Here is a 25,431-nt window from a genome sequence, read left to right as displayed (position 1 = left end):
TTTTTTTTGTTGCAGAAGTGTGATTTGAACTCAGGGCTTTGACTTGCTTGGCTCATGTCATACCACTGAGCAATGACTCCAGCCCTGTTTTTCATTGGTTATTTTTAAAATACATTTTTATTGTAAAAATAGTGTACATAGGGGCTACAGTTAAATGAGTAAGGTAAAGAGTACATTTCCTATCAATCATTGTTACCTCCTCTTTTGTTTTTCCCCTACCATCCCTTCCTTCTCCACCTCCCCAACTCCTCCCTCCCTCCCCCCCACAAGTTGTAAAGTTCATTTTCAACATAGTGTCTTCTTTCACTGGTTATTTTTGAGATAGGGTTGTGTTTTCCACTGAGGCACAACCCATTAATCACTTACCTTAGACTTTCCTGCTGTTGCTAGGATCACAGGCCTGGAGTCTCACAAGCTTTTATGCCAAGGGCTGGCCTGGAACTTCAGTCCTCCCAATAGCTTTAGATGACAGGCAGGCACCATTATATCCTGCTTTGGGTTGAAGAGTGGTTTTGTGAGCATTTTTTTGCCCCAGATAGCCTCAGACTGAGATCTTCCTGTACTCAGCTTCCCCTGTAGCCAAGATTACAGGCATGAGCCACCAGTGTCTGGCTCCATTGGTTGCACTTTAGAACTGAGAAAGGTCTCTGAAGTTTGACTCTAGAAGTTCTTCCAGAATTTACATATAATCTAATGCTTGGGGGAAGAGCAATGAAAGTTGAAATTGTCCTATGGATCTATTTACATATTTTAGAAATCTATAGATAATTTTGAGAAATGAGCTCAGTCGCACAAAATAAAGCTGATACAAAACAAAGCAAGTTTGATACCTTTCAACTTGCTTAAGTACATTATTTCCTGAATATCTCCTTTGCACAAGGACTGAGCTTGGTCTAGTCAGGGCAGGCCCCTCAGGGACTTAACTCTATTGGGTAGCATTTTCATTAAAGAAGATACTACATAATAAGAATAAGAAGAAGAATAATAAGAAGAAGAAGTTGAAAAAGATGAGACTGGGGAGTTAATATATCCAAGGCCAGGCTGTTTGTGGGTGACTAAATTTGGACCACAGTATATTGATTGTATGTGCACTCTCTCTCAGGTCCATGTGATCCGACTGAGATGCTACAAGTACCATGAAAGCTTAATTTCTTTCTCTTTCCTTCCTTCGTTCCTTCCTTCCTTCCCTCCTTCCTTTCTCTCTCTCTGTCTCCCTCCCCCTGCCTGCCTCTATCTCCCTATCTCCTCTCTGTCTCTGTCTCTCTCTCTCTCTCTCTCTCTCTCTTTCTGTTGATCGGGGGGCTTGAACCAATAGCCTGGGCACTTGAACCAATAACCTGGGCACTATCCCTGAGTTCTTTTGCTTAAGGCTAGTGTTCTACCACTTTGAGGAACTGCACCAGCTCCACCAGCTGGTGGTTATTTGGAGATGAATCTCACAGACTTTCTTGCCCAAGCTGGCTTTGAAACAGATTCTCAGATCTCAGCCTTCTGGGTAGCTAGGATTAAAGGAGTGAGTCACTAGTACCAAGCTAGCGATTACTTTTTCTACCAGACAGAAATCATTGGCATTTTTGTTGGGTCAGAATCATATGCTGTGTTCTCATCAGTAATTATATATAGCTGGCTGCTGGTACTCATGCTAATAATTCTAGCTATTCAGGAAGCTGAGACTTGAGGTTCACAACCAGCCTAGGAGGACAAATACAGAAGACTCATCTCCAATTAACTAGCAAAAAGCTGGAGGTAGAAATATGGCTTAAGTGGTAACAAGCTGTGTTAGGTGAGAAGAAAACCCAAAACACCAAGTATGAGGCTGGAGTTCAAACTTCAGTATTGGCCTGCATGCACACCCCCCCTCCCCCACCCCCACCATTTATACTGTCATTAGTTTTGTTTGTCTCTCTCTAAGAGACTGTAAAATATCCTAATCTACAGAAATCCAACAATGGTACAGGTAATCTCTAACCATGATAGCACACTTTCTGAGTGTGGAGGGATGGAGGATGTAGAGTTACACTGTGATAAAACAGACATTTGGCTAGATTGGTTTTGGGGATGCTGGGGAAATACCCCCAACAGTTAGGGTGATTTCCTCAGAAATTGATTTGCCAGTCTTAACAGTTTGGGACAACTGTTAAGAAAATCAGATTAGGGGCTGGGAAGTGGCTCAGTAGTAGAGTGCTTGCCTTGCATGCCTGAGGCCCTGGGTTCAATTCCTCAGCACCACATAAGCAAAAAGAAAAAAGCCAGAAGTGGCGCTGTGGCTTAAGCGGTAGAGCGCTAGCCTTGAGCTGAAGAGCTGAGGGACAGCGACCAGGCCCAGAGTTCAGGCCCCATGACCGGACCCCAAAAAAAATCAAACCAAAACAACAACAAAAAAAGAAAATCAGATTAAAAAAAAACTGTCAGGATAAGCGAGTCATGGGTCAAGATGGATTCCCCCGCCCCCACTTTAATGGAAGGGGCCTTTCTGGGGATCCTCTAGGGAGAGGGGGTTTACTTGGCTGAGGCTGAACTAGGAGAGCAGGGAGGATGCAGCTTCTGCCCAAGCAAATGCCTGGCGTTGGCTGGCGGGCTTTTCAGGGCTATTTTAGTCCCCTTGGCTGTTGCTGCTCCTCCCCCAGCCTTTTCTCTGCCTTCTGTCAGGATGAGAGCTGTTCACATTTGATTGGCATCTTGTAATGTAACCCTTGACCCTCTGGATCTTTGCATCATTCTGTGAGGTAGATACATCACTTTGTAGAGATTATGCAAGGTGATTTAGGCCCCGACATGAAGAGAAAGTCCAACACATAATTCAAACACAAATCTTGCTTCCAACCCCAAATTTCCATGGTCTTCCAGATTCCAGCACTCAACGTTTTCGAATGTGTCTTTGGTTCTTCAGAGAATTCTTACACATGGGTCCCAAGAAATACGGATTCAAACACTTAAGAAGTTTTTGTTTCCCTTAGGGAGCCAGTGGGACACTGTTATTAAAGTCACCCTGCACACCCTGTCCCCACCATACCAAGTTACATGTTAAACTTAGTGCATCTGGTCGTTGGCTCTTCCATAGTGGTTGAATCTTGCTAGTATCATTGGAGAAGACACATCACCATTACTCTGGGCTTCAGATTTTCACTTGGACCACGTAGTTATCAAAGTAGTTATTAAAGTTTTTTTTTCCACCGGTTACCATTAGACCCTTGGCTTAGACTTAGCATCTTCTGTCACTGTGGCCATGTATGTTAAGGCTGGTAATGAGTTTTCTCTCCATCATCAGTTTTCTCTCTTCCTTACCAATACCTTGTGTTTAGTAAATGTCTGTAGCATGAATAGAACGTGTTGGTGGGAATTCCAGAAGGGTAAGTTGGGGAAGATGGTGCAGGTCAGTTCTTTCAATGAGCCCAAGTCAGGTACAAATCAAATGACTTTGTCTCTCTGTTGCAGGGACAAACATCTGTACCTCAAGAGGAGTGAGCTCCTGCCAGCAGTGTCTGGCTGTGAGTCCTGTGTGTGCCTGGTGCTCTGATGAGGTAAGCAGAACACATCTTACCTAGCTTCTCTAGACCTAGATGCTTGTATAGGAATAGGCACATAGGTTGTATCTTCCTTCTAAACCACAGCCCCCACCCCTTCTAAGCAACACTAGGGTAAAGAATATCCTTTGATAGAAGGAGAAGAGCTGCCTTAGAGCTGTTACTGCTATTGCTATTCATACTACTGTGAACATCCTCTTCCTTTCCTCCTTTTCCCCTTCCCCTAGCTTCTAGTTGAATATCTGGCCTTGGTACCCTATATTATCCTTTGCTTGTTTTGTTTGTTTTGTTAGGGTGGAACATCCCAGGAAATAATAGTCCCAGATCTCAAAAGGAGAGGCAGGGGGGGCTGTAGGAATGGGGGGGGATTCTAGCTTACTTCCTTTTCCTAGAATTTTTTAAATTAAGTTTTTTATTGTGAAAATACTGTACAAAGGGGTTACAGTTACATGAGCAAGGCAATGAGTACATTTCTTATCCAGCATTGTTGCCTCCTCCTTTGTTTTTCCCTACCATCCCTCCCTCCCACCTCCTCAGCTACATCCCCCCCTCCTAGAATTTTTTTTTAATGCACATAGAAATCTTTCACTTGTGTATGGAGTGTTCTATCTGAGCATCTTTTCTTTCCTCCTGGATGATCAAACATCTCTCTCTCTCTCTCTCTGTCTCTGTCTCTCTCTCCTTCCATCTCCTAGGTGTCCATGAGAGAATCTGGACTCATTGGTGGGCATGAAAGAGTGACAGGAAAGGGTTAGCTGTGTCTAGTCAGGGTTTGTTGTGTCTGGGGCCCAAGGGAATGAGTGTGTCTGAGGGAATGGCTATGTCTGTGGCTAGGATGGGAATTTGGAGCTGGCAAGAGCTGGTAAGGGGTGGGAGGAGTGAATGGGCCTGGAGAGACTGCCAATGATTCCAATCTGAGGCTGAGTCACAGATAGCAGGTGTTTACCTGAACTCTTGGCTGGCTGCTTCTCAGCCACTGGAGGCACCACACCTCGGTCATGTAGCTTGCTCCTGAGCTCTGCAGCTTCATGGCTGCCTCTCATTCTCTCTGTTTCTCTTCCTGATCTGCTGAGTTTCCTAAAAAGGCAACCTCCTTGGCAGAGTGTGGGAAGAGAAGAAATGAGGAGGCTGTGTTATCCACCCGCCCCCTTCAACTCCTGACAGTATACTTACCGGAGCATCCGAGGCCAGCTCAACACTGTTTTGGCCTCCCATGCTGTTCAGCATGACAACTGCTTCCAGAGGCAGCTGCCCAACATCTGGGCCATATTGACTTCATTTTGGAAATGAAATATTCCCTGGGGTTGGGGGAAGGGGGTGGGAGGGAGGGTGAGCCCTTCTCTTCTACCCCTGCAGGAGTCCCACCCCTCTGGCCTGAGCTGGCCAGAGTATGATGTGGCCTCCTCCCTCTCTTTTCTTTGACCATATCTTCCTTTCTTTAATTTCCATCAGATATTATGGCATCGGCATCATGTGTAAGGAGGGTAGAATTCTGCAAATGCGTCCTAGAAGTGGAAAGGGGGTGGTGGTGGTGCAGAGGGGGCTATGTTTGGATTGTCTGGCCTCAAGTTGGCTAGAGCAGAGGGGGACTGAGGCAGACACCCTAGTGTCACTCTGATATTTTCCCCTCCTCCCCCTCTCTTTTTCAACTCAAAGCAAGAGCAAAGGCAGACAACTCAGGTCCAGACTCTGGAGGAAAAGGAAACAGAGGGTTTGGAGAGTCTATCTTGGACCTTCTCCCCACCCCCTCTTGCATATTTTCACCCCCCTTGATCTGATAGGGACCAGCCAGAGCTAAGTCTGATCATCTACAGCCCTTAAGTCAGGTAACCTGATTGCAGTTATGCAAATGTGGAGTATTGATGGGTGACTCTGGTGAATTTTGTCTTCTAGGACAGACTCAAGAAGGCAGAGGAAAGGCGCAGGATAGCATTAAAGTATGTGGCAGGCGTGGCGGGGTGGGGGGGGCAGGGGGGGAGGCATGGAGTAAGGACATGGGTGCAGCTAGGACACAGAGAATTAAATGAGGGAGATGGAAAGACTACTGAGCTATTCCCAGGAGCATGGAGTGGAGTGAATGACTGCAGCCATCAATGGAACAGGAGGAGGAGCAAAGAGAGAGAGGGTGGAACATCCCACTGTGGGGGAATCATGTCAACCAAGGAAGAAAGAGATAAGAATGGGGCGTATAACCCCAATATGACTGCTATCATTTCTTTTTACCCTCCCCACCCACCAAGGGAGCAAGACTTCCTCTTCTCCCCAGCAAAGATCAGTTTTAACAGTTGAGAGTGCATTGGTCCTTGACATAAGCCAAAAACAAAGGTGGGGCCAGGGGTACAGCCCAGTACTCCCCTGCCTTGTCTGTTTCAGGCAATGTTTGGTAGTGCCTGGGAAAACAACTGGTTGGGCTCAGCTTCCCATGGTCCTTAGAGGACAGCAACTCTTGGGTGTGTATAGTGAGTGCTTGGCTGGGTAGTAGGAAAACACAGCCAATGTGCATGAGCCTGGTGTTTGGGGCCCATCTGTATAGGGTGTGTTCTTGGAGGGTTACATACTGAAATGAGTTGAGGTGGTGTGTCAACTCTAGTCTGTACATCCAACACAGAGACCAGCTTCCTGCAGAGATTTAGCTTGTATACTCTTAGCCTCAGGGGTGCTATTCTGGTTTCTAAGTCCTCCCAAACTTACCTGGTGGTAGGTGTTGCCTAAGGAGTGTGAGGAAAAAATCAGGGCTCTCAGGATGGACCCTGGACTCATTGCATCCAAATGGTTTGTATGGTAGCAAGTTGGATAAACATTGCTAATGGGAGAGGTTGCCTATGGGTCCAGGTGGGTGGGGGTGGAGTTAATGTTGCCAGCTAAAGATAGAACACCTAATTAAATTTGAGTTAAATGCAGAACTGTTAGTATTGATATGTCTCAAAGATTTGCTAAGTTTGACAACCCTAAATCAGAGAGAAATACTAAGAATTGTTATATAAGCACATATATAGGCACACATATATAGGCACATGGGAGGGTGGAGCAGCTCACACTGAGTCTGACATCTAAAAAATGAAAGTGGGAGAATGGGGGTGAAATACAGTAAGACTGCAAGAGAGTGTGTACACTCATGCATGCGCTCTGTTAGCTTTTTCTGTTCAAGGCTAGCTCTACTACAGCTCTACTTCTGGCTTTTTGGTGGTATCCTGCCTGGGCTGGCTTCAAATCTTGCTCCTCAGCTCTCAGCTAACCTGAGCAACTAGGATTATAGGTATGAGCCATGAGTGCCCAGCAAGAGGATTTTTTTTTTCTGTAACTGCACAGGCTGTAGGCCATTTTTAATAGGCCTTTTTAGTGACTAATATAATTATATTTTTACTTTTCTGCTATTCTTTCCTCCTCCTCCTCCTCCTCCTCTTCGTCCTCTTCCTCCTCTTCTACCTCCTCCTCCTCTTCTTCCTCCTCCTCTTCTTCCTCCTTCTTTGATGCCACTACTGGGGCTTGAACTCAAGGCCTGGGCACTGTCCCTGAGCTTTTTTGCTCAAGGCTATCACTCTACCACTTCTGGCTTTTAGTGGTTAATTGGAGATAAGAGTCTCACAGATGTTTTCTGCTCTGGCTGGCTTTCAATGTCGATCTTCAGATCTCAGCCTCCCGAGTAGCTGGGATTACAGGCATGAGCCCCCAGCTTTCTACTTAATTTTAACCTGGAGGATAAATGTCTATCTTGAGTTATGCTCCAATCATTACTATAAAAATCAAAAATGAAAACAAAAATGTGTTAATTATAATAGTGTTCTTCTTGTAAAACCCTTGAAGTGTGACTCAGTAACCATAAACCAAAATGTTTTCTTTCTCTTCTTTTTTTCTTTCCCTTTCACATGTCTTTTTTGTTGTGTTCAGGTGTTTACTTGTCCTTACCGATGAGCCAATCAAAACAAAGATGGTAATGTACCTTTCTGTAATAAAAGAAAACCCTAGAACATCTCTCTTCTTGCCCTCCTCCTAGAAAGTCACTTTCTATTTACTTTTATTTGTTCATACCATGTCGGAAAAGATTGGAATATATCCCACCCCTGTGCTCAGGATCTTTTCCCTGGGTCTGCTATTTTTGACCTATTTGTGTAACATCCGGTTTCACTGGGAACTAGAACTTCAGCATCTAGTCCCTTTCTAGTTTTCTCTCTGAGAAACTAGACCTCCTTCTGCCATCTCAGCCCTGGGTTATTCAGGGAAGGAATGTTGCTCAAGAGTGCTGAGGTCACTGCTTTGGTATCTTTCCAGGACAGGAGGCTTTTAAGGGAAAGCTGGGAGGTTTTTGACCTCTGATGTCAGAAAGCACAAAGGGAGCCAGAGAGTCAGGTTTTGTTTTTCAGTGTTTATATTTTTTCCTAAGGAGATTTATGCCCAACCCAAAGACTCATCTGAGCACTTCATAACACTTTTCTAATTAGGACAGCTGTGTGAGGAAGGGGATGTGAGGATCCCCACCTCAGAAGCCATCTCTCCCTTCGCTAACCCTTGCACTACAGTAGCCTGAAGATACTTGATGACATGCTGATCTCAGTCATTTCCCTGGTGTCTCCCCTTAAGCTTCTTCCTCCAGCATCTTTCTTGTCCTGGAGAGGATCAGTTTCTCTGGCATCTTTGTGCTTTGATCATTGCCTTTTGGGGGAAGGTTTTCTCTGGGTTTTGTGGATAACTGGAATCAGAGATAAGAGATTTTTTTTTTGGATGAAAGAGACTTGTTTCCTGAGGGAAAAGAGTGGGGATAGAGACAAGGATCAAGAGCAGCTGGGTACAAAACTTACAGGGCCCAGGAGTTCTCTCCAGAGTTGGGTGAGGGAGCTGAGATTTTCCTTTCTCAGTGTGGTGGAAGGTCTGTGACATCTCAGTGGATAGAACTGTAGCAGGAAGGTTAAATCTTATGCACTAGTCCTTACTGTTGAGGCCTTTTCTGTCCTATTTTTGATGAGAAAAGAGAGAAAGAAGGAGGCTCTTCTCATTTTCTTGCTTGGACGGGACAGTGGGTGGGTGGGGGGAAAGGGTTATGGTCCTTAGGCTGCTGCTTTTGTGTCCATGAGTTGTGAAGTTGGCCTTTAGCCCATCAGAGGGAGACAGGCAGGGACTTTGAGCATCCCAAGGGATTTGAGCTACTAAGTTACTGAGCATGGATATCTCCCTGTGGCCGATCCCATTTTGGACATTATGGTTGCCAGGTCACAAGAGCAGGCTGGAGAGGAAGGACTTTATCCACCCTTCCTCATACCTCTCACCTCCCCAGCTGGTATCCTGTTCCCTATGTAAAACATTCTGTGCTGGGCTTGTCCTAGGACCATCCCTTCTACATGCTCACTTCTTTTCTTTAAGCCTTTCCTTGTTTAAAATGGAATGAAAGTACTTGAGGACAATTTTATTCTAATAATCTAGAGGTGGGACCTCAATTGTGCCACTTCCTATCTCTACAACTTTGGGCAAATTATTTAACTTCTTCAAGCCTCAGATTTCCTAACTACAAGATTGGGTTCCTTATTTGTGAAGCCTCTGAACCTTAGGTTGCTCACTTATAGAATAAGAAAAAATTCCAGCTTTCCAGAACTGTCAGGAAGATTGTAGTAATTCATGTATTCACCATAGTGATTGATATAGTGAGTGCTCCATAAATGTTTCTCCTAGTTGTTCTGGATATTGGTCTAGGTCATCTAACTGACTTTGGGGAAAGGCTGGGTTGAAGAGCCTGAAGGCCTAGGAAGGGACTTTCTAGGTCACCAGGTCTCCTTAGCCTGGCAATGAGTCCTCATGGCTGAATTCCATCAGTGTCAGAGCAGGGTGGAACTAAAATATTGAATAGACGAGGAAGCCGAGGCCAGGTGACGGCTCTGAGGTCAGTCACATGACTAGCTAGTGGCAGACCCAGCATCAAGTCTGTTTCCTGGTTTCTGGTGTTCTTATCAGTGCAGCCACCCCCCCTCAATATTCATGTGTAAGCAGTATAGAGCCAGAGGGTGGTGGGAGGCATGTCAGGGTGTTTGGATGTTTGGCTCAATGTTCTCTTTGTCTTGATTGAAGAAGGGAGGTGATAGGATAGGCTCTGGTTTAGAATAGACAGTTTTAAAAAGAGTGATTTAAATTTTTTCTTATTATTAAGGTGTACAAAGGGGTTACTATTTCGTAAGTCAGGTAATAAGTACACTTAGTCCATTTCTTTTTGGACAATGTTATCCCCTTCCTTTGCTTTCCCCCATAGACAGCTTTTTTTGAAGCATTATGTCAGTATCCTGGCATCATGGTATTTCCCCAAGCTTGTGGAGTTCATTCATCATTAACTTATTTGGGAACTATTTATCAAACATTTCACAATAATAGCTAACATTTATTGTGCTATGTGTTTCCATGCATTGTTTATTTAGCCCCACATGACCTCCCTATGAGAAAGGGATTATTATTATTTGGCAAAATATATCTAACTATGTTACCATGTAAACCATTGTTTGGTGCTACTGAGTTTGGAACTCAGGGCCTTGTGCTTACACAGCAGATACTCTTCCACTTGAGCCACTTTGCAGGCTCTGTCTTAACGTGTGTGTGGTGTGTGTGTATGTGTGTGTGTGTGTGTGTGTGTGTGTGCACATGCATGCTCATCCTGGGGCTTGAACTCAGGGCCTGGGTGTTGTCTGTTAGCTAGTGCATTTCTACTTGACTCACAGCTTCACTTTTTTTTTTTTTTTTGGTGGCGGGAGGGGGAGGGAGTTAACTGGAGACAAGAGTCTCAAGGATTTTCCTGCCTTGGCTGGCTTCAAACCATAATCCTCAGATCTTAGCCTCCTGAGTAGCTAGGATTACAGATGCAGACCACTGGTGTCCAGTATCTTAATGACTTTTAAATGTACAATTGAGTGGTGTTAAATATATTCATAATGTATCACCATCTTCATAAGCCAGCATTGTTTTTCATCTCCATAGTTCTTTTTATTTTGCAAAATAAAAACATTTTGCCCATCAAGCTGGGTGCCAGTGGCTCACTGCTATAATCCCTGCTACTCAGAAGATTATAGATCTGACTATCTCAGTTTGAAGAAGGTTGAGCAGATAAATATAGAGATTCTTTTTTTTTTTTGGGTCCAGTCGTGAGGCCTGAACTCTGGGCCTGGGACGCTGTCCCTCAGCTCTTCAGCTCAAGGCTAACACTCTACCACTTGAGCCACAGCGCCACTTCTGGCTTTTTTCTTTTTGCTTATGTGGTGCTGAGGAATCGAACCCAGGGCCTCATGCATGCAAGGCAAGTGCTCTACCACTGAGCCACCTTCCCAGCCCCTCCACTGCATTTTATCTCACTGCCTACTGCATTAATTTTGAGACTCACAATTGCATTTCACAGTTGGAAACATGCTTTTCTGGAAGACAACTTACTGTATAAGTCTCTTCCTGGTTACAAACACTCATTCAGCCCTTCTGATATCTCAGTTTCCCCTTTTACTTCACAGTCCCAGGGATTTTCATTTATGCCGATTTAGTTCTTAAGCAAGTGTGTGTGTGTGTGTGTGTGTGTATGCGTGTGTGTGTGTGTGTGTGTTCAGGCACATGTGTGTTGCCATGGCTCTCATTGTGGGTATTTCCTTTGGGCTACTACCTTCCAGGCCCTGCCTCAGGGCTCTCCTCGCTGTAACCTCAAGGATAATCTGCTGAGGGATAATTGTGCTCCAGAGTCCATCGAGTTCCCGGTCAGCGAGGCCCAAATCTTGGAGGCTAGACCCCTCAGCGACAAGGGTTCTGGAGACAGCTCCCAAGTGACTCAAGTCAGTCCTCAGAGGATTGCACTCCGGCTTCGGCCAGGTAGGACTGCTTACCTTTGGGAGATACCTGGGACAGGTGGTCCTGGAGGACAATGTGAAGGTCTGAAGGGGAAATCTTGAAGGAGTAGCCCAGAATGGAAATAGGGTGGGAAAAGAAAGCTATAGGCAGGAGAATGCAAGAAAATGGGAGCTACTAGGATTTGAGTTAGAGATACGGGTTTGAGTAGTAATTTCACCTTGTATTAGTTACTTGGCAAGTTATTTAATTCCACTGACACAATAGGAGTCAAATACATTTCTGCTTCTTCTTTTCCTCAATGCCTGTTTTCTTTTCTTTATAGCTTTATGTTGAGGCATAAATAAAGGATAAGAAGGCAAGTTAGGAACCTTGTTCAAGGGGTTTAAGATCAGGGACATTGGGGCAGATAAATTAGAGACAGAAGACCTTGAGAGGGAAAGATTAGGATAAGAGACAGGCTTGATTTGAAGCATTAGTTTTGATCTACTGGTTAAATCAATAAGAATTTAATAGAGACTTATTCAATATAAGGAATGGGTTCTACAGGATTCAGAAAGTAGGACCTAGTTCCTGTCTTTCATGAAGTCTAAAATGTAGCAATTGCCAAAACTTCTCTGTGTCTCAGGATGGTAGACAAGGGAAACACAGAGGATTAGATAATGAGTTAGAGGATGGGAAAGAAGAGGTTAAAATAGGGGGAGGTAAAGAGATTAGAAGAAGAACAGAATTGTAAGGGGAGGAGAGAAAGGACTAAGACTTCCAAGGTCGGTTTGATCAAGCAGTTACAATTCCCAACTGTGGCCAGGTCAAATTAACTCAGTCTTAGAAGAAGAAAAGGAGGGGAAAAACCCCCAACATTTTTCTGCTTTCCAGATGATTCCAAGATTTTCTCCATCCAAGTGCGGCAGGTAGAAGATTACCCTGTAGACATCTATTACTTGATGGATCTGTCTTACTCCATGAATGATGATCTTTCGAGCATCCGTAATCTGGGTACAAAGTTGGCCTCCCAGATGCGCTCACTCACTAGCAACCTGCGGATTGGCTTTGGGGCCTTTGTGGACAAGCCTGTATCACCATATATGTACATCTCTCCAGCAGAGGCCCTCAAAAATCCCTGTTACGAGTAAGTACCTCATCTTGAAGCTGGACAGAATCCTCTTCCTTTGTCCCAGGCAGGTCCAAGTCCTGGTTCTTATTTCTAGCTCTTAGGATTATTTTGGTTTGGCTTCCCTTTGGCCAAAACAGTAACTCCTTTTCACTTGGTCTCCTTATCTGACAAATGGGTGAGCCTACTGACATGGTGTATTTGTGCCACAGGGTTCCAGGCTGCTTAGGGTTGTAGAAAGAAAAATTCATCAGCTTCTTGATTTTTGCACAAATACATAAGTGGCGGGGCTGGGAAGGTAGCTCAGTGGTAGAGCACTTGCCTTGCATTCATGAGGCCCTGGGTTCGATTCCTTAGCACCACATAAGCAGAAAAAGCTGGAAGTGGCGCTGTGGCTCAAGTGGTAGAGTGCTAGCCAGGAGCTGAAGAGCTGAGGGACAGCACGCAGGCCCTGAGTTCAGGCCACATGACCAGCAAAAAAAACATAAGTGGCAAAAGAATTTGGAAGGAAAATGAGGTCAACCACATACAGGACTGTAGGAATGAATAAATGGAGGAATTCCGTTTTCAGAAGGATTGATTAGATTGTTGTCATGATTCTCATCATCAAGAGAATAGAATTTGCATGGTTAAAAAGCCTAGAGGAATGTAAGAGTAGAAATGATACTTTATCATATCATTTAATAATATATAAATTATGCTTTTCTCTTTTTTTCTTCAGTTTTTTTTTTTTGTTGTTGTTGTTGTTCAAGGCTGGTGTTCTACCTCTTGAGCCATAGCTCCAGTTCACTGGAGATAAGAATCACACAGACTTTTCCTGCCCAGGCTGGCTTCAAACCAATATTTTCAGATCTTAGCCTCTTGAGTAACTAGTATTATAGTAACAAGCCACTGGCATTTGGATTGTGGTTTTTTGGTTGTTGTTTTTTGTTTTGTTGGTTGTGGGACTCTGGGCCTGGTCCTGGACCCAGATCCTCAGATCTCGGCCTCCTGAGTAGCTAGGATTACAGGCATGAGCCTCTGGGCGCCTGGCCTGTTTTGGTTTGTTTGTTTGTTTGTTTTTGGTTGGCTGTGGGGCTTGACCTCTGGGCTTGGGCCCTGTCCCTGAGCTCTTTAGCTCAAGGCAAGTGCTCTACCACTTGAGCCACAGCGCCACTTCTCTGTTTTTGGTTTTTGAGACAAAGTCTACTATGTAGCTCATCCAGGCTTGCCTTGAACTCTTAGTTAGGAGAACTCAATCTCCCAAGTACTGGATTATATGTATGCACCATAGTGCCTGATTGTGTGTGTGTGTGTGTGTGTGTGTGTGTGTGTGTGTGTGTGTGTGTGTGTGTATGTGTAGCTGGGATTGAGCCACAGGTCCTTATGCATGCTAATCAAGTTCTCTACCCTGAGCATCTCCAGCTGTATGCCTCTGTTTCACACATTGGCTTAGTACTAAATGGCTTATTTAATTCATGGTACTATGCAAATTCATGTATTATGATGATTTAAAATGATGGTTATGGAGCCTCTCTATAGGTGAATTTAATTTTAGTTTTCAAAGTTATATGATACGGCTTTTTTTTTTTTTGAGTCCAGTCATGTGGCCTGAACTCTGGGCCTGGGCACTGTCCCTCAGCTCTTCAGCTCAAGGCTAGTGCTCTACCACTTGAGCCACAACGCCACTTCCGGCTTTTTTTTTTTGCTTATGTGGTGCTGAGGAATTGAACCCAGGGCCTCATGCATGCAAGGCAAGCACTCCACCACTGAGCCACCTTCCCAGCCCATGATACGGCTTTTAACCTTTTGTCTATACCGGGTTTTTCTAACAAAGGTATCAGCTATTGATTAAGCTTATTATTACTGTCGGGTGAGCAGTACCCCAGTCTGGCATAATCTATCCATTTATTGGTAATTCAGGGATCTTTATTTGTTGATGGACTTTTGCTTTTTTTCCCTTAATGTCATCTATTTAAAAATATTGTTATTATAAAGGTGATGTACAGAAGGCTTTGGTTTTATTGATGCTGTAAGAAATGTTAAATGTTAATTGTAAGATGATGGCCATAAGAACTCAAGCTTCACTCTGGTCTATATGCTTTACTCACTTGAGTGAAGAAGAATAATGAATAATGTCCAATTATTCTAGGTTAGGTTTAGAGATGTTGCTAGTGGTCCCACATCTTGTAAATGGGGATGCTGAGATTTGAACCCAGGTAGTCTACATTTCTTTTTTATCTTCTAGGATAGCTAGAGTTCAGATTAATGTGAGGCCCTAGGTCATTTGAAGGAATTAAATTGTTTAGCTAAGTGTGATTTTATAGGGCCAGGGATGTAGCTCAGAGGTAGAGAACTGGCCCAACATGCCTGAGGTCCTAGGTTAGATCCCTGGCACCACAGAGAAAGAAGAAAGGAAGAAGAAAGAGAAAGAAAGCAACAAAGAAAGAAGAAACAGAAAGGAGAGAGAGGAAGGAAGAAAGAAATGAAAGAAGGAAAGGAGGAAGGAAGGAGGGAGGGAGGAAGATTTTATTTAATTGTATGGAATTGACATGTAAGCATATACTGTCCACATTTGTCCCTCTTTTTTTCCTCCTAACCCCATGTTGCCTTTTCCATCAGAGTTTTGACTTAAATGACCTCTTATCCCTCCCCAGTTTGAAGACTACCTGTTTGCCCATGTTTGGCTACAAACACGTGCTGACACTGACCGACCAGGTGACCCGCTTCAATGAGGAAGTCAAGAAGCAGAGGGTGTCACGGAACCGAGATGCCCCAGAGGGTGGCTTTGATGCCATCATGCAGGCTACAGTGTGTGATGTGAGTTTAGACGGTGTGGGGTGCCAGGTGTTGTTGGTACAGATCAAAATGAGGAAGTAAATAGCTTACTCTGGGGATTTCTGGTATGATAAGAGTTAAGTAGGAACAAAGCAGAATTTTGCGCAATATGAGTAAAAAGTTGTTACGTAGCCTCTGTGTATATCCACTCCCTGCCCTGGGCTGATAGCTCTTTGAATCACAGTCATTGCAGAGGTTTCCTAGACACAGCATCTTCCACCTTCCCAACAATTTTTTTTTGGGGGGGATGCTGGTACTGGGTCTTGAACTCAGGGCCTGTGTGCTGTCCCTTCAAGGTTTTGCTCAAGGCTGGTGCTCCACCACTTAAGCTTCACTTCCAGCTTTTTGATGATTAATTGGAGACAAGAGGCTCACTAACTTTCCTTTCCAAGCTGGCTTTGTATTGTGAACCTCAGATCTCATCTTCTCGAGAAGCTAGAATTACAGACATGAGCCACTGGTGCCTGGCCCTTGTCCAGAAGAGCCCTGATCTCAGAGTTAAGTCTGAACAGATGGTAAGATGGGATTCCTCCTTGCCTAGCCAGCTCTGAGGATACAGATGGGTTTCTAGATGGGTAACATGACTGCTAATAGAAGAATTATGTTTGGGATTAAAGAAGGTGCCATTCAATTGCTTCCACTAACCAGCTGTTTCTAAGAAGGCAGAAACTCCTGAATCAGAAAGCTCTGGCTGAGGGTCCATGGACTGGGATTGGAGGTCCTGCTCAAGCAGCCCTTCCTGAGAATGAGTATTGAGTCTTTGTTCTCTACCAACAGCTGGGCTGAACTTGCATGGCCTCTTTTGCTTTTTGTTTTTAAACAGGAAAAAATTGGCTGGAGGAACGATGCATCCCACTTGCTGGTATTTACCACAGATGCCAAGACCCATATAGCACTGGATGGAAGGCTGGCTGGCATTGTCCAGCCCAACGATGGGCAGTGTCACATTGGCAATGACAATCATTACTCTGCTTCTACTACCATGGTGAGATCCCTGGCATCACCATGGTTCCTACTCACTGTGGCCAGGGCTGCTTTAACCCATCTGCAGCTTTTATGTGAACGTGAAGATGGCAGACCTTCCCCTGGGCAGTAGACAGGGCTCAATTTCATCCTTCTTCTGCCCCTTACCAGCAGGATAGCCTGTGGTTGTCCCTAGGGTATAACCTGAACAACTATTAGAGATGGTCTTGATGTGGTCAGTGTATTCATTGCCTCCACTGTCGCCAGCACAGGCAGTAGTATCATGGTGTCCAGAGTGGACCCAAATGCTGAGCTATAAGCAGATCTTCCTCTGCAGATCCCCAGTGGGATACCATGTTATTGGGAGAAGACATAGGGAAAAGGGACAAAGATAAAAAAGACTGACAGTAGGTTCTATGAGGAAAGGTTAAAGAGCTTAGAGTCATTTAACTTGAAGGAAAGAAGGCCTGTAGATAATATAGGATAGTATTCAAGAAGACTTCTGGTAAGTTATATGATTTAATTAGTTAACCATAACTAGCTTATTAAATATGAGACAAGAGCTGGGTGCTGGTGGCTTATGCCTGTAATCCTAGCTACTAAGGAGGCTGCGATCTGAGTATCATGGTTTGAAGCCAGCCTGGGCAGGAAAGCCTGTGAGACTCTTATCTGCAATAAACTATTCAAAAAGCCAGAAGTAGCACTGTGGCTCAAGTGGCAGAGTGCTCGCCTTGAGCAAAAAGAAGTTCAGGGACAGCACTCAGGACCAGAGTTCAAGCCCCTGGACTGGGAATCAATAGATGATAGATAGATAACAAGAAGTTTAAATTGAAGCAGGAGAAAATCTTTTTTAAGCCATAAAACATAGGTACTGATGTTCAGAACACTGGCACTTCATATATCTGAGTAGGTGGGAGAGGGAGAAATATGAAGTTTTCATTTTTTTCTCTTTTCATTTTTTTGGTGGTATGGTCTTAATATGTAGTCAAGACTAATCTTGAGGTTGAGACTTGCTTGCCTTACAAATGATGGGCTTATAGGTATGCACCACCATGCCTAGACCTTTTTTTTTCCAGTACTGGGGATTTAACCCAAAGTCTTATACATGCTAGGTGAGCCCTGTACCATTGAGTTTTACCCCAACTCACTCTTCATCTTTTTTTTCGGTAATGGGGCCTGAACTCTGGGCCTGGGTGCTGTCCCTTAGCTTTTCAGCTCAAGGCTAGCACTCTACCAGTTGAGCCACACTGCTACTTCTGGCTTGTTGTACTTATGTGGTGCTGAGGAATCTAAGTCAAGGACTCGTGCATGCAAGACAAGCACTCTACACTGAGCCACCTCCCCATCCCCACTCTTCATCTTTTAAAGACCACAAATAGAGGAACTAACTTATTGAGGTTCACCAGAGTATGCTGGATGATCTCATGACTCTCCCAAAAGAGACCTAGGGTTCCATGGACATGTGAATTCATTCCTTGGTGTCACCCATAGCCAAGTTGAGCACTGGGATAATGGGAAGAGCATTAGACTTTCATACTTGGCTATGAAAGCAATATATGTAAGATCTTAACTCTTCATAAGATTTTTGGCTTAGTTGGGGAAAGAGGATATATGTATTGATAACACAAAATGCATGATGAATGCTAAATTGGTGGCATAGTCAAGGGCTCTCAGCATCTAAAGAAAGCAAGCTTTTTAGGAGCTGGGATTGAGCTGTCCTACAGAAGGAAGATGATTACCAGAAAGATGACTACTCCAGATGGGAGGAAGAGTGGACCAGGTTGGTGATAAGTGAACAAGGAAAAGAGTTGATCAATGGTTGGAAAGCAAGGCTGAGACCTCCCCCCTCCCCCATGGTGGAGTTCATAACAAGGAATCTAAGACATTTGACACAAGCTCCAAGACAGTTCCTATATTCTTACTTTGCAATGGGAATTAAATTCTTGTGCCTGAAGTTTTAAGAGATGCACTCAAATCATCTCCAAATCACTGTTCTTTGTTCTGACTAAAATGTTTGAGTGAAATAAGTATAACCTCTGTCTTGGTCACAAGTCCAAATCTGTCAAGTTCAAAGACTTAGAATCCAGGGATATGTATGAAACTCAATCCTTAACCTTTACACCTTCCTCTGTTTAAAAATTTTCTTTTCTAGGATTATCCCTCTCTGGGGCTGATGACTGAAAAGCTATCCCAGAAGAATATCAACTTGATCTTTGCAGTAACTAAAAATGTAGTCAATCTATACCAGGTAACTATGCCTTTGAGACTTCCTGGAGTGGGTTGACCACGTGATAGATGGACCTTTCCCAGGCAACCAACCCATGCTACCAGGGTCCTAACTGGGAAAGATCCTGTTTCAATTCATTTCCCTGGGTGCTTAGCATTCCTTCACATTGCCCTTTGCCTCTAACCTCTAGCCTACTGGGAAGGGTATGCTTGTATTTGTGGTGGGGGAATGGAGGGAATTTCCTATTGTTTTACTCAGGGCTAAATAACTGGCTAAGACAAGTGAAATATCCCAAACCTTGCTCCAATCTTTAGTTCAAGACTCTTAGTTTGATTTGGGGTAGGCTTTAGGAAGACCATCACTTCCCTTCTGTAAGTTCTGACATCTTTGTTTTCCTTTCTAGAACTACAGTGAACTCATCCCAGGGACCACAGTGGGGGTTCTGTCTGCTGATTCCAGCAATGTTCTCCAGCTCATTGTTGATGCATATAGTGTAAGTGTCTTATACTGGGAATGGGCCTTGCTGAGTCAAACTTGCTGTTCTTCACTGGAAGATTTGGCAATCCTGGTTGCCAGGGTACCAGGTAGATTTTCTGCTTGTTACATTCTCCAGGTCAGCAATGCCAACCCTGGGAGATGTGCAGCTTTCTGAGAAGGAAATGACCTAGGAAGGGATGGGAGGGAACAGCAGGAGCCACGAGTGGGGAACATAGAGAAGGTAGAATTAGGTGGGATGAGGTAGAGGCAGAGTGAAAGAGCAGGCTTCAACAACAGAGAAAAGATACAGCAAAACCAGAGATAATAAGGTTGATTAAAAACAACCACAACTAGGTAACCAGTGTTTCTATCTAAGATGACCCACATGAATCCTTCCTGTTACATGTTTATGAGGCTAGCAGCAGGGTATAGCTAGTTTGGAATTTGCCCAGACTCATGTGGAGGCTGTAGAGACCAGAAGCAGGAGCAGATTTCCATATGGGAAATAGAACAGGAAACAAGCTCCTAGGATGCTCTAGCAGCTGCTAGGCCACTCACCCTAGGGTAAGTCCAAGGTCTCCTGATAGACTTTACTTGGGATGCAACTGGCTTTGGCCCATTTCCTTTCAGCTCATTTCCTTTCCTCCTTTTGCCCTTTTCTACTCAGAAAATCCGTTCGAAAGTTGAACTGGAAGTGCGTGACCTCCCTGAGGAGTTGTCTCTATCCTTCAATGCTACCTGCCTGAACAACGAGGTCATTCCAGGCCTCAAGTCCTGTGTGGGGCTCAAGATTGGAGACACGGTGAGGTGGGACAGGCAAGGGCCATATTTGCAGCTCTGACTCTGGCCTGGGCCTCTGCGTACCCATGGACATTCCAATCCCTGCCTTTCCCACATCTTCTCACTGAAGGACATTACAAGTTAGATGTATTTGAGGACGTTTCTATTTCCTACACTTTCTGCATCTGCAGAATGAATTTCACTACCAGGAGCTTTAAGAACTTTTATTGTGGTTACTTCTGTTTCTATATACACATTTGCTTGCAAATAAAAATGTTTGTGTGTGTTTGTGTGTGTGTGTGTGTGTGTCTGTGTGCATGTGTGTGTCTGTGTCTGTGTCTGTTGATACTAGAGTTTGAGCTCAAGGTCTTGTGCTTGCTAGGCAAGCTGGAGCCAGACTTCCAGTCTATAAAAACCTATTCCTTATTTTTACCTTTTGAAAGGTAATGTCTTTTCTTTGCAGTACAAAATGGCAATAGCATCTTTTCTTTTTTTATTGAGCACTAACTATATACTAGCATCATTCTAGCTACTAGCAATTCAACAGCAAATGGAACAGGAAGAAATACCTGCCTCATGAAATTTAAGAATATAAATGTCCATTGTGCACCTTCCTTTTTTCTATACCCTTCTTTCTTTCCTTCCTTCCTTCTTTCTTTTTTTTCTTCCATTACCTCCCCTTCTTCTCCCCTTCCCTCCCTCCCTCTCCTCCCTCTCTTCCTTTATCCCTCCCTCCCTTCCTCTCTCTTTCTCTCTCTCTTTTTTCATTTCTTCCTTACTTCCTTTCTTATGCTAATCCTAGGACTTGAACTCAGTGTTTGGACACTGTCTCTTAGCATTTGTGCTCAGGGATAGCACTATACCACTTGAGCTACAGTTCTACCTCTGCCATTTTTGGTGTTTTATTGGAAATAAGAGTCTCATAGACTTTCCTGCCTGGGCTAGCTTTGAACCATAATCCTTAGATCTCAGCCTCTTGAGTATCTAGGATTACATGCATGGGGCACCAGTGCCTGGCTCTCTGCAGCTTTTCTTATTCACTAGTCCTCTTCTGCTCTGTTTAAGGAGAGAGAGATTGGTGAAGGAGTGAGGAAAAAGGGAGGGAAATGAATCTTGGAAACATCAATCTTTCAGTACATCTATTGATCTTAGTTAGTTGATTTTCTATGTTACATGTGCTCACATCTCATGTAAGAAATGTTTGCTTGTGATGAAATGTTATAATGGAAATCCTCCAGTTTATGGCTGCACACTCTGTGGCATTATAGACTATGAAGTAGTACTTTGTGTTTTTTTTGTTTGATTTTTTGTTTTTTGTTTTGTTTTGTTTTGTTTTGGTTGGTTGTGGGGCTTGAACTCTGGGCTTGGGCACTGTCCTTGCACTCTTCAGCTCAAGGTGAGCACTCTATTGCTTGAGCCACAGCACCACTTGAAGTAGTACTTTGTATGTCTTGCTGATACTATGTCATCAGCCCAGCTGGCTTCATTGGCCGGAGTACAGTGTTTTACAAGTTCGGAAGACTCTGTTCTGCTTGACCTGGTTTGCTTCAAGTATAGGAAACCTTCTATTTCCTGTTTGTGACCAGGTCTTTCTTTGTGTCTAGCCAGATAGTCCCAGTGGCACAACTTCCCTAGTGTTCTTGTTCTTGCTGTGCAGAACTTGGTAGAAGGAAGGCCACGGGACTCGGATCACAGGCAGATTAGAGACTCAATTTGGGATTTGGTGGCAGGACATGAACAGGGAAAATTTTGCATTCTTCCAGGGCTGGAGTGCTAACTGGGCCTGAATGCCATCTGTCTTTCCATCCAGGTGAGCTTCAGCATCGAAGCCAAGGTGCGTGGCTGTCCCAAGGAGAAAGAGAAAGCCTTCACCATCAAGCCTGTGGGCTTCAAGGACAGCCTCACAGTCCAGGTCACCTTTGACTGTGACTGTGCCTGCCAGGCCCATGCCCAGCCCTTCAGCCAGCGCTGCAACCATGGCAATGGGACCTTCGAGTGTGGGGTGTGCCGCTGTGGGCCCGGTTGGCTGGGGTCCCAGTGTGAGTGTTCCGAGGAGGATTACCGGCCCTCTCAGCAGGATGAGTGCAGCCCCAAGGAGGGCCAGCCGGCCTGCAGCCAGCGAGGCGAGTGCCTCTGTGGCCAGTGTGTCTGCCACAGCAGTGACTTTGGCAAGATCACCGGCAAGTACTGCGAGTGTGATGACTTCTCCTGTGTTCGCTACAAGGGGGAGATGTGCTCAGGTGAGTAGAGCCTGCCCCAGGGGTTCACATAGCCATACAGGCATACCACCTGTAAGCTTGGAAACACAAGGGTGGGCAGAGCAGAGTGGATGGTATTCCATTCCAATGGCAGAAAAATAGTAATGAGGAAGGGAGGGAAAGAGATCTTTGTTCTCAAAGATGAGACTATGCTTTCAGAGGCTTCGCTCCTTCGAAGAGGAGGAAATATCCAGGTGAAGAGAGTTTTATGTTCTTTTCTTTCTTTTGCTGATTGTGCTAATGTGTGAGATTCCCAGTCTTTTTGAGAGTAACAGTGCCTCTTTTCTGCTAAAAAGTAAACCACGGACTTTTGGGCACTGTGGCTCATGTCTATAATCTCAGTTACTCAGGAGACAGAGATCAGGAAGATTGCAGTTCAAGACCAGCCTGAGAAAAAAAGTGAGATCCCATTTTAACCAAGAGCTGGTTGTGGTAGTTCATGTCTGTCATCCCAGCTAAGTGAGGAAACATAAATAGGAGGATCACAGTCCAGGCTGGCTTTAGCATAAATATGAGACTCTATTTTGAAAATAACTAAAGCAAAAGAGCTGGAGGCATGGGGCTCAGCTGGTACCCCAGTACTGCAAAAAAAAAGTCATTGACTGATGGTAATTAAGCCATCGGAATTAAAAAAACAATATATAAAGTTAATAATAACTGTACGGGAATTTATCTTTTTATCTCAAGACAGTTGAAATTGTATACTATATGCAAGCCATTGCAACCAGAAAATGGGGTATACTCTTTGTTGCATACATATTAGCCTTATTTTGTCACCATTTTTGTTCTAGAGCTGTGTTGTCTAATATGGTAGCCACTAGCTACATGTGACCATGTGAGTTGAGTGAGATTGAAAACATAAATTCAGCCAGGTTCCTGGTGGCTCACACCTGGAATCTTAGCAACTTGGGAGGCTGATGTTCATGGTTAGAAGCCAGCCCAGCAGATAAATGCAAGAGACTCTTTCTTATCTCCATCTAACTAGCAAAAAGCCAGAAACAGAAGCATGGCTCAAGTGGTAGAGTTCCAGTCTTGAGCAAAATAGCGAAACAAGAGCGAGAATCATTGAATTGAAGCCTCAGTATTGGCACAAAAACAAGCAAACAAAAAAAAACCCAAAACAGCAATATAGAAAAGCCAAAACATAAGTTCAGTTGGCCAGTAGTCACATGTAGCTAGTGTCTTTCATGTTGGATGGTACAGGTACAGAACATTTCAGTGGGGCAGAGAGTTCTACTGGGCAGCATTTCCGCAGAGAGATCCTACCTACAAATTGGGGTTATAATTTTAAGTCCTTCTACTTACAGGAGGTTGAGTTGTCCTCACTACAAAGCTCAGTAAAGGCTTAAGGATGGTGGACTGATCAACTCAGACTGATTTCTCCTTGTCTCTTAGACCAGTCAGAAGAAGAACGAATGTTTATATAATCTTTATCTACAGACATGTTGACAATACTATCAGAGGGCAAACAGATGGCTGGTTTTCCCTTGGGCCCTGGAAATAGACTTTTTTTCTAGTTCATTAACCACCGTTATTTAATTCTTCTTGTGACAGATAGATTGTAGACGTTTGCAAGTCGGTTGGAACTGTAATAGGGGTGTACCGTGGGGCCAATGGAAGAGTGTTTCATAATTATTTTCTACCATGGTTCATGATCCACATTAGTTTCATTTGCATTGGAGTTTAACTAGCTGGGCTACTAGACACATTTTAACACTTATATAAGCCCTGAAAAATATTCAGTTAGGAAGATAAATCTCATTCTCAAACATACCTTGAAAACATTTTTAAAAGCTGCCTTAAAAAAAACTCCAATAATGTTTCTTTCACAAAAAAAGACTGACAAAACTTGAAAAAATATTTGGAGGAAAGCAATGTCAATATTTAACAGGGGAGGCCTGCAGCATTCATGCTGGGACACACCCACTATTCCTGGAGGCCCAGTCATCTCTGGTGCTGTGGTGGGGGGGGATCCACATAGACTGTTTCCTTTAGCCAGCACTGAAACCATACAGCCAAATGACCAGTGTCAAGCTGCTGTGGTTCCTGCCTCTGGTCCATGCAGGAAACACTTGTGTCCAGTCCAGAGGGAAACTCAGGAGCCCACAGCAGCCTTCTCTGCCACTTCCTGCCAGGGTATCATGTGCCCAGCACACCTCCTGTCTGGGTCCTGTGGCCTGTCATCATCTCCTTAGGGACAGAACGCTTTATGCCAGTATTTGGGTGAAGAAGATGACTCCTGACTGCCCAGAGCTACTCAGCCCAGCGTGCCTTTGTCTCTCAGCTTCATGGCAGGCCCAGTGGTCTGTCCTTGACCACATGCTGGGGCTTAGGAGGCAGAACCGGAGGGAGACATTATTGCATGCTATCTAGTGAGCTTTCATTTCCCCAGACCCTGGCCACTTCCCTCCTTCCTTATTGGACTTAGAGGTTGGCCACTGTTGGTATTCTGCCTTAGACAGGTAGTGAATCCTTTTCCTTGGGCTCTTTCCTACTTACTACATCCAAGCATATGGACTATCTGCTACCTGTTCTGTACTGTGGTGGTATGGGATGGAGAGGAATAAATAAGAAAATTTCATTTTTTATTAACTTACCAAAAGATAATTTATCACATGAGGAAGAATCTTCTAGATCCTAGAAATGAGGTCTTGCAGGAAACTACTGGAGAAAGAGAGAAAGCCTGGGCAGTTTCCCCAAAGGAGGACTGCCTGATGAATCTCAAAGGAAAGTTTGAAGAAGAGGCATGGAATGAGGACTCAGCCTGAAAGTCTAGCTGTGCAGGGGGAATGATCCAATGCCCTCACCTCGGCACCTCCACCCCAGCGTTTTTCCTTCTTCCCTCATCTCTTCCATTCCTTGCTCCCCTCCTCTGGCTTTCTTATGAACTCAGCCGCAGCCTCCCTTTTGTTGGAGGAGTGCCAGTCCTGTGACATTAGCACACTGTGGTTTCCTTTTAAGGGTTGGCTCTGCCAGAGTGTGGGGTCAGCCTGCTGGCTCTGGCTGGTGACTTCCATTCCCTACCTCACTCCCTGGCTGGGCCAGCAAGTCAGATTGTCAAAGATCACTTTGTTTGGCCTCACAAAGGAAACAGTATGGGTCGAGGGTTCTGAGCAGGCCGGGCCTCTGAGTCCATATTTCCTTCCTTCTCTTGTTCAGAAGCCATGGCCCAAAGCGAGGCATAGTGGATGCTGTGGGTCCCACTTTGCTGGTTGGCATTCCCACTCCCTGCCTGCCATGAGGTCAGCTGAGAATAGCTCACAGCTGGCCCTTCCTTGGAGCCTTGGCCTTTGCTAATAGGAGCTGCTTTGGTCTCACACAATGACCAAGGACTGATGGACGTGGGTTCCACAAGGCCAAGCCTTGGCTTCCAGATAAGCCTAGCTCTGTGGAGCCATTCATGCTCTAGAGCCCACCCCACCATGGATTCAGGTTGAACAGATTCTCTGTCAAAGACCAAATTCCTGCTGGCCTTTGTGT

At 44.5% G+C, this 25,431-nt stretch overlaps 1 protein-coding gene across 1 annotated transcript in view; it reads left to right on the top strand.

The window, feature by feature from the left end:
* The first annotated feature begins 3,428 nt into the window (after window positions 1-3,428).
* The window catches only part of Itgb3 (integrin, beta 3 (platelet glycoprotein IIIa, antigen CD61)), a 40,749-nt gene continuing 18,746 nt past the window's right edge, over window positions 3,429-25,431 (top strand). The window contains exons 1-9 of the mRNA XM_013033246.1: window positions 3,429-3,521; window positions 11,147-11,342; window positions 12,195-12,447; window positions 15,066-15,228; window positions 16,070-16,231; window positions 18,362-18,457; window positions 18,840-18,929; window positions 19,581-19,715; window positions 21,504-21,933. Coding sequence (XP_012888700.1) covers window positions 12,263-12,447; window positions 15,066-15,228; window positions 16,070-16,231; window positions 18,362-18,457; window positions 18,840-18,929; window positions 19,581-19,715; window positions 21,504-21,933 — 1,261 coding nt within the window. The 5' untranslated portion in view covers window positions 3,429-3,521; window positions 11,147-11,342; window positions 12,195-12,262. The remainder of the gene's footprint in view (window positions 3,522-11,146; window positions 11,343-12,194; window positions 12,448-15,065; window positions 15,229-16,069; window positions 16,232-18,361; window positions 18,458-18,839; window positions 18,930-19,580; window positions 19,716-21,503; window positions 21,934-25,431) is intronic.

Source organism: Dipodomys ordii, unplaced genomic scaffold (assembly GCF_000151885.1).
Source record: "Dipodomys ordii isolate 6190 unplaced genomic scaffold, Dord_2.0 Scaffold165, whole genome shotgun sequence".
Classification (NCBI taxonomy): domain Eukaryota; kingdom Metazoa; phylum Chordata; class Mammalia; order Rodentia; family Heteromyidae; genus Dipodomys; species Dipodomys ordii.
The sequence above is the reverse complement of the archived record's forward strand: the minus strand, read 5'-3'. Positions and strand labels throughout refer to the sequence as shown.